This window comes from Paramisgurnus dabryanus, chromosome 20 (genome assembly GCF_030506205.2).
Source record: "Paramisgurnus dabryanus chromosome 20, PD_genome_1.1, whole genome shotgun sequence".
Taxonomy (NCBI): Eukaryota; Metazoa; Chordata; class Actinopteri; order Cypriniformes; family Cobitidae; genus Paramisgurnus; species Paramisgurnus dabryanus.
Genome location: NC_133356.1, coordinates 4,534,210 through 4,543,098, shown reverse-complemented (window position 1 = coordinate 4,543,098; position 8,889 = coordinate 4,534,210). Strand labels below are relative to the sequence as shown.

The window sequence follows — 8,889 nt, the reverse complement described above, 5'->3', positions numbered from 1 at the left end:
TTATTTTTGCTTTATAAATTTGTGATTCTAGTGCCAAAGACATAACACACATCATACTTACTTTAGCTGATGAATGTATAACAATTAGGGATGTACAGATACAACATTTCCTTGCCAATACCAATATTCGTTAGATTGTTGAGAATGATATCTACCAATACCGATAGTTTTGCATTTTACTCCTCATTTCAAAGTATTATTTCATGAACTCCTAGAAGTGCAGAGGGCACAAAATGACATTTTTTATCTTGATCACCGGCTGTTTTTCAGTCATCCAATGTTAGTTTGTGAGGAAAATGCTTTTATCTGTTGATTATAGGCCCATATATCAGTACTTAAGCAAATACTGTAATCATTTTATTTTAAACAGTCACATTAGCAGACTTCTTGATGGGCAAAGTACAAGTCTTGTTATATTACAGACAAAAAATTATGATAGAAAAAGGTACATTAGGGATTTGCCAAAATACAGAAACAAGGAGCTACACTAATCGTTGAGCAATGGCTATCAGTTTCGAATATTCCCCCTCCATTTTGCGCAGATGTGTCGGTAAAGGAGCTTTGATTCTAGTCCCAGTGGGGTTTCCATTATCTTCAATTAAAACAACATTATTTGAGTCAAAACGTGGTGTCATACGTGCTCCAGGCATCTTTTGACCCACTATGAGAGCTTTTTTCTTCTGTCCTTTAATAGCCAGTAAGACTTTGTCTCCCACTTTACCGACTCCATTCTTGGTGTAAACGTGAATAACTTTTGGTGGACGGTGGTGCTGGGCATTTCCAAGAGCGCTGTTATCGACCACTCTCACTCGAGTTAACTTCTGAATAGCAGCCACAGTTGCAGAGACGCTGGAATGAGATTAGATAATATAATAGTGCTTCTTCAGATATAGACATGCAAGATAAATAGCATTATAGCTTGGAGTAATATGACAGTAGGGCAATACATTTAACATGATCTGGTTAAACCAAATTTGTTAATGTAATGTTTATAATATATTGTAAATGACTATGACTCAACCATATGTTGAGAACAAAATATTTGATCCTACATTCAAATGTGTAGCTTCAATCTACAAAACCCCAAGTTTTTAAGTCACCATGCCGGCTTAATAATGTCCTTATGTTTTATAGAACACGCACAAGAAGACAAAATATTTACCTGAAAGCTCTTTGCTGTATCAGCTTGGGCAGAATCATCCCAGATAACGACAAGGCCATATTGACCTGAGAAGAAAACAAAAGCGAAAATGTTCTTTATTAGAAACGCGTTTTAATTCATTTCGAACAGCAATTATGAGAAATCTGATGGAAAACACCTTTAAATGATCTCTCAGACTGGTTTTAAATGCTTACAAAGCTTCAACGTGAGCATCTATTTCACTACTTGCCAGGATGTTATTGTTATGATGTAAAATATAAATAAATTGATAAAAATACCTGTTTAGATCATTCACACCACACCAATGTCACGCACAACTCTATTGCACGTCATATCAAGGCGACGTTATTTCTTTTAGTGGGCATGCGTGGAAACTAGCTGATCATTAGCGCCACCTGTAGGGCTGGCGGTGCTATTCACATCAGTACCCGGCTAAAATAAACAAAATTTTGATCACATATGTTGTTCGTATAAAATAAAAATAATAAGAACATAGAGGATGCAACTAAAATAAAAGGTCCTATTAGTGGATATCGACGTTATTTCTATTAGTTGGCATGCGTGGAAACGAACTGATCATTAGCTCCACCTGCAGGGCTGGCGGTGCTATTGACATCAGTAAGCCCCCAAAATAAAACAAAATCTTAAACTGTTACATAATTTGTTCGTATAAAATTAAAACAATAAGAACATAGAGAATGCAACTAAAATTAAATGTCCTATAAGTATATATATCTTTAGATTATTTATAAGAATGTAGTCATGGATATTTATTACATTGCACAGTGTAATAAATATCATTTCTGTGTGCATTATATAAATTTATTTATTTTTGCAAGTATTTATTGATTATTTTATTTATAGCATACATAAGATTAATGTAACTTCTGGTGACGTTTTGAAATCAACAGCTAGAGGTCATTAGTGGACTAGAAATATTCATTCATGCATAGTGTTCTGGTTGGATTTAAATATTTAACCACGATAAGTGTAAAGTTACAATCAATGACATGCAGATCATTTGTTTCAACGTTCATCGTAGAAATTGAATAAACAGGTTAGATTTTTTGTTGAGACTACAGTAAATTGTTATGCTTAAAGCTACGGTTACTGTTTGATTAAAGCCACGCCCCTTCACATCCGGGAATTTCTGGAAAAAACACCTCAAACTGTCAAGAGCGTGAAAATCACAGGCGATTTTATTATCTTAATCATCTTCTAAGATTAGGTTAAACCTTATAGCTGTGACACGCTTATTTAAAGACTTTGAAAAAGTACTTAATAATTAGCCGTACTGTTAAAGTTTGAGGTGACGGGTCGGGCAGTGTCAGTTCGCGGCTGTCACACAACAAGCTCGCGCGCACACATACATCGAAACAGTTTCGAGCACGAGACGCGCGCTCGCGTTTGGGCAGCGGGAGCTCGCCCGGGTCCCAGTCAGTCAGAACCGACCGTAGTCCCTATCGGAGTAGTGACGGACAGAAACGGTAAGAAATTGGATCTAAAGGAACCATCTTTGCTGAAAGTCCAGTCAGGTCACTGAATCTAAACGCGTGAATTAAGAGAAATAGCATTGAGTGACATTTACTCACTTTATGCCGTTGAGGACATGCTAGCAAGCTAACAGCTAACTTCAGTCACTTATGCTGAATGTAACGTTAACGTTGCTTATTTCATGTTTTTTTTATATTTCACCCAACTTTGTTGAATGGATACCTGATGCGTTTAACTATCGTAGCTCTTTTGGTATTTAGTGACATTCGGCAAAAAAGTACTTGAACTTAATCTGGCACGCAGCTGAATGAGTGTTGGTTTATATTTAGCACCTCAGCTGAAATATCAATGTAAATATAGATTTTATTTATAGAGCAGTTTACATTAAATGTAATTGAAACTTCCGAAAGGGCGACTACAAGTTTATATTTACCCAATAATACATACAAAGGCAACGATGATGCCAAATACAAACAACACAATGTGCTGGTAACAGATAAAACCTTGTATCAAGTTCAGTAAGGCTGATGTCGTTTGTCTATGTAAAACAAATTGTTTATTGCGTATGATATTTTGCAAGTGACGAATACAAACAGATGAATCTGAAAGTATTTAAAGAATAAAACTAAAACCATAGGCACGTTTTAAACCTTGCCAAACTTGTGCCCCATGCCTGTGATATTTCTCTGCTTTGTCACATTTTATTATGAGCCCTGTGTTGTGGTTTGTGTGTCTGGTGTTCATCATCTCTGAAGCCGGACACACATGACTAAAGCCTCTATTTGTGGGTGTATAGTGATAGTGTGTGAGGACAGGCTTATCTAACTTACATTGTTTAGCCTGCATTTGTAATGTTTTATGAAATAACACACTCGGATGGCTGAAGTCCTGCTTAAAGCGATAGTTCATTCAAAAATGAAAATATTATATATACATCTCTTTGTTCTGCTGAAGAATGTTTGTGACAGCAGATCTGGGGCACCATTGACTTCCATTGTAGGAAAAAAATACTTTGAAAGTGAATGGTGCCCCAGATCTGTTCGCATTTGCTGAGTCTAACAGTCCTGCGTTGTAAAAACTCTACTGAAGCCAGAGCAGTGTACTATTCATTTTCAGGTGAAAAAGTTTACACTTCCATAATATACTTAAAGTGCTCTATTTTCACACATGAAATTTGTACTTAATATACTACAAATTTATCTTTAGTACTTCTTAAGATGTAATATTATCTGAGTGTACTTATTTGTGCTATTTTGAGACACCATGAATATAAACTAAAATGCACTTACATAATAACATAATATCTCTGTATTAAAAAATATTTATTTAACACTTGTATTAAACTTGAACCCAACTTTCATACAAAGATGGGTTCAATTACTATAATTGGTACCTAAACACATTTAAAAAAAACTTCAGGCGAGTTGAAGTACTCCCAAAAGTGCTGTTCCGCCATACAATATAGTTCCTCTTTTAAATCTGCTTAGAAAAGCGCTACGTTTTATTTTGTACCACCAAACTTGCTCGTATAACTACTCGTCTTAAATAGGAAAAACGTTGATGTGTTTGGTCACTTCTAACTTTATCTCTAAATGGCAGCATTGAATGAATGGGGCTAAGCTAAATGCTATCGAAGTGTCGCAGCACGCTCCAGCGCTTACGTGCACGCACACAGATGATAGAGGGATGTATCAACTCTTCTTAGTTAAGGTAATAACATATTTTAATATTGAAAATGAGTAGACTATTCCTTTAAGAAGTACTAGAAGAATTTGTAGTATATTAAGTACAAAATTAGTGCGCCAAAATAGCACTTTAAGTACACTATGGAAGTGTACTTCTTTTTCACCTGGGGTGTTATGTCAAAAGTGGTATGATTGTATTGTATAGTGCATTGTGTTCCTGTATCTCAATTGGTAGCGCATTGCATTAGCAGCGCAAAAGGTCATGGGTGTCCTTCACATCTGCTGATAAAATGTATACCTTGTAATGCCAAAAAGTCGCTTAAGATAAAAGCGTCCACCAAATGCATACATATAAGTGTTTATAGGCCATCTTTCAAATAGTCCAGTGATTACTACAATGTCTTTTTATAACATTTTGTCTTCTGCAGAATATTACAGGTAGAAGATTGAATCTTATTTGGCTGTGGAGCTGCTGCTGACATGGGGACACCAGGATCAGGTCGGAAACGTGCCCCGATTAAAGACCGTTTCTCAGCTGAGGATGAGGCTCTGAGCAGCATAGCCAGAGAGGTTTGTAACCCCTGTCTATTTTACCTTGTGCCTAGCGGTTTACCGTGACCACATTGAAGTGTATATCATAAGAGAAAGTTCGGTCATTCCAAACTGATAAGAAGCAATTCCGGCTTTATGGATGTTACATTTTCATTCAAAAATGTAAAATTCTTAGAGATTGTATTTATTATTAATATACTGAACTATCTGTTTTTTTTTTCCCAAACCCATGATGATTCCAGACATCAGAAAGAGTCGTTACTCATGTTTTCTATTGTAGATCAAGGAAATATAGGGGCGGTTTCCCGGACAGGGTTTAGGCTAATCCAGGACTAGGTCTTATTAATATTAATAATAATAACTTAGACTTATATAGCACCTTTCATGGTACCCAAGGTCGCTTAACAAAGTGGGAGGGGGGAGTTAGGGGACAAAGGAGTCAGTGCAAAGAAATGTTTTTAGGTGCTTTTTGAACATTAGCAGGGACGGGGCAATATTAGGTCATTTAAGAAGTTTTTACAAACATACCTTGCCAAAAACACTACAGGTGTGCATCTTGAGACAAAACAATGTCACCGATATATGTTAAAATTAGTCAGGACAAGGTGTTTTTAAATTTAAGCAGCTCAAAGTCTTGGACTTGGATAAACCCTGTCCGGGAAACCTTTTCATATATGTGACAAAAAAGGACAAGTTTTACTTACTATATAGGATTTCTATGAATTAAGATGCGCAATCCAGATGCCATATACCCAACAAATGGAGAAGGGATGAGTCTTCAAATAACATTTAATATTTATTTAAATTTTTATGTGCGCATTTATAAGGAATACGTTATTGATGTGACATTTCTCTGTTTTGGCAATTCTGAAACCTGCACTTACCTAAAAAACCTATAAAGTTTAAAAACTTTAATTGGCATTTAAGGCACTAGGGGTTAGATTAACTGAAGGGGGCAAATAAAGGGGTGTTTATGCCTTTTTTATGCAAATTTTCTTTAGTAAATCCTGACATTATTATCAAAGGATGCGTTTGCGCTGGTGCAAGCTGTTAGTAAAACTGGCCCTTAACATTGACATCCGTGATATCAGTATGGTTAAAAACTTTGGTAAAAACCTGGAAGCATGGAATTGCTCTAAGACTTTGGAAAATCTTGGTCTTCCATTGCAGAAAGGAAATGCATTTAAATCATTGCAAACGTTAGGGCGAGTAAATCACTAAAAATAAATTGCACCTGTTTCTGTGACCCTAGAGCAGTGTTTCTCAAACGTTTTCGGCGTACGGCCCCCCGTTGTGTACTGTGCATCCTTAAGTGGCACCCCCAAAGAAAATTAATGAGATAGACATTCCAAAACTTTTGAATTAAACAAAACATTTAAAATTATACAATGTAGTGATGTTGATTAGTACCCTTATTTTTCCTTAGGTTTAATTACACAGAATTTTTGATAAATTAATGTATTTTATAAAATGTCATAAAACTCCCCCTCACGCCCCTAGTTTGAGAACCACTGCCCTTGAGGATTTAAACACCATGCAGGTCTCAGTACCGTGGGCTGCATTTTTTAAAAAATCAGAAATGCTCTCCTGTCAGTCATTGTGTGTGTTTAGGCTGCTGACATATCTTTGGAGGGTGGGGTTGCAAAGAAAATGGCATTTGGTTGACACAGTAGGGACGGTCTTATTTATTGACCAGTTTGGTGTAACCGCTGAGAAATGACAATGGCGCTTTTAACGTTGTCACCACTGTGTCATTATAACGTCTTCGATTGTGATTGATTTTAGGTAACAAACAAGAATAAAAGAACCTGTGGTGGACATCTAATCTAACATCTAAATAGCAGAGCTCCATTGATGTCCATACCGCCTTGGACTGTATTGTATTGTCAGTCATTGCTCTGTTGTGATGTGTCAATATGTAGACGTTCAGGTTCTGCCAGTTGGAGCTGCAGCTGATGAAGTTTGACTTAAAGATTCATCGGGGAGCAGCCAGTATGGACTTGTCTCAGATATTTTAGCGCCACACATGTGTGAGCCCATCACTCGCATGAGCAAAAAGCTTTCACTTCTACCGCAGCTGTGCTCGGGAAGACTTCCTGCTGAAATTATGTTCACCCAAATTTATAATTATCAAGCCCTCATGTGACTAAATATGATGACCCGCGTTATCGTATTGTTTCTTTATAGCTCAGTGGAAGAGCATTTAGTGTTAACAGTGCAAAAGGTCATGGGTTTAAAACAAGGCTTTGAACCTGTTCACGGAACGAAAATGAAAACCAAAAACTTTTTATGTTTTGCAAGCAACAGAAATGAAACTTTAAAAATTATATATGTTCCAGAGCAGAATCATTTATTTAAAATAATGGTAACCACTTTTTTCGTTCTTTGACAAGATTTCTGTGCAATATGACTGTTAAGTTTACTTCTGGTCATCAGAGAAATGAGAAGCTTGCCACTAGCAAGTAGCCTACTCAAGCCCAAATAGGGTAAAAGTTGATCATTTGCTCGTGGTTCAAAGGCTTGCAAATGTTAAAGCGGCTTTCACATAGGAAGAGGTGTGCGCTGCGATCGCCGCTTGTGCTCTGCTGGCTAGACCTGAGTATAAGCTCTTCGTCCATTTTGTTTGGACGCCCCGTTTCTAATGGCCGCGCGGATAATCGTCACAGAGCGCAGCGCAAAAGTTAAACTATTTTGAACTTTTACCGCAGCGTGAGCGCAAGCAACAAACCGCCCTTGCGCGCCGCAAGCCATTGAAATGAATGGGTTTCATAGCGCAACGCAGCGCGCAACGCTTCCTATGTGAAAGCCGCATAACACTTAAGTGATTTTAAACAATTTAATCGCAAAAAGGCGCTAAAGTGAGTTGCGCTACTGTGTCTCATACTGTAGTCCATTAAATACATTTGGCAAAAAAAGCACTAACAACGTAATTTTCACTTTATGTGGAGCGACTTCTTCCCGAAGTGTCGTTTGAATTCGTCCTCGGTCTGTGTGTGCGTGTGTTTAAAGGTGCAGTGTGTAAGTTTCAGAAGGATCTCTTGACAGACATGCAAAATAATATACAAAACTAAATTATCAGGGGTGTATAAAGACCCTTCGTATTGAACTATTATGTGTTTATTGCCTTAGAATGAGACGTTTTATCTACATAAACAGAGGGTCGCCTTACATGGAAGCCGTCATTTTGTGCAGCTATGTTTCTACAGAAGCCCTTAACAGACAAACTTTTTTACTAAGTTGTCTCCAATGATGACCTGTTTGTCCGGTGGTGGCTACCGTATGTGTTTCAAAAGCAAGAGGTGAGCAGTGGACTGAGCCGTTGGTTGCAATTCACAACCTCATCACTAGATGCTGCTAAAATTTACACACTGCACCTTTAAGTGCACTCAAAAGTGCAAACACGGAGAGACGCGTTTCAAAAAGCAAGCAAACAATCTTTCTGTTCTTGACAGGACACATACAAACATAAATAATAAATGATCTCGAAATACCACAGTATTCTTTTTCTAATAAAAAACATTTCTTTAAGTTGCTTGCCAATAAACGACACGGTAGAAATTATTGTCCTTGTCTTAAAGGAACAGTATGTAAGAAATTTATATCAATTAATCATTAAATGGCCCTGAAATGTCACTAGACATTAAGAAATCATTTTCATTTCAAATACTTCTATCACTCACAACAGCGGTCCGGCCAGGATATTGTCATTTAAAAAGTGGAGTTGCAGCCCTCAACTAATGTTTATGTTGTCGTTTGGTATATTGGCCACCAGCTGTGTGATTGCAGTACCAGTTTTAGCCACACGTTTTGTGATTGCAATACCAGTTTTGGCCACAATCCTACATACTGTTCCTTTAATTCATGTATAATGCTGAAACAAATGTAGGCATGTCAGAATTACAGTTATGCCGCTTACGTAGCCTTTTTTTAATGTTTGATGACAAGAAAGAGACTTAAGGAAAATTATGTAGACTAATAATTTAAGTTTAAAGGTAT

At 37.0% G+C, this 8,889-nt stretch overlaps 2 protein-coding genes across 12 annotated transcripts in view; one reads left to right on the top strand and one right to left on the bottom strand.

Moving 5' to 3' along the window:
* Window positions 1–344: 344 nt before the first annotated feature.
* mrpl14 (mitochondrial ribosomal protein L14) lies at window positions 345–1,540 on the bottom strand. Its single transcript, XM_065296103.1, has 3 exons — window positions 1,441–1,540; window positions 1,163–1,227; window positions 345–849 (listed from the first exon to the last, which is right to left on the bottom strand). The coding sequence occupies exons 2-3, from the start codon at window positions 1,219–1,221 to the stop codon at window positions 483–485; spliced, it is 426 nt and encodes a 141-aa protein (XP_065152175.1). The 5' UTR covers window positions 1,222–1,227; window positions 1,441–1,540; the 3' UTR covers window positions 345–482.
* A 774-nt stretch (window positions 1,541–2,314) lies between these two features.
* Window positions 2,315–8,889, top strand: part of lrrfip2 (leucine rich repeat (in FLII) interacting protein 2) — a 43,452-nt gene continuing 36,877 nt past the window's right edge. For 5 of the 11 annotated variants that reach the window (XM_065296093.2, XM_065296091.2, XM_065296094.2 and 2 more), the window contains exons 1-2: window positions 2,315–2,649; window positions 4,770–4,911. In XM_065296093.2, the coding sequence (XP_065152165.1) occupies window positions 4,822–4,911 (90 nt within the window). In that variant the 5' untranslated portion in view covers window positions 2,315–2,649; window positions 4,770–4,821. The remainder of the gene's footprint in view (window positions 2,650–4,769; window positions 4,912–8,889) is intronic. The other 6 variants (XM_065296097.2, XM_065296095.2, XM_065296098.2 and 3 more) reach the window with 3 other exon arrangements.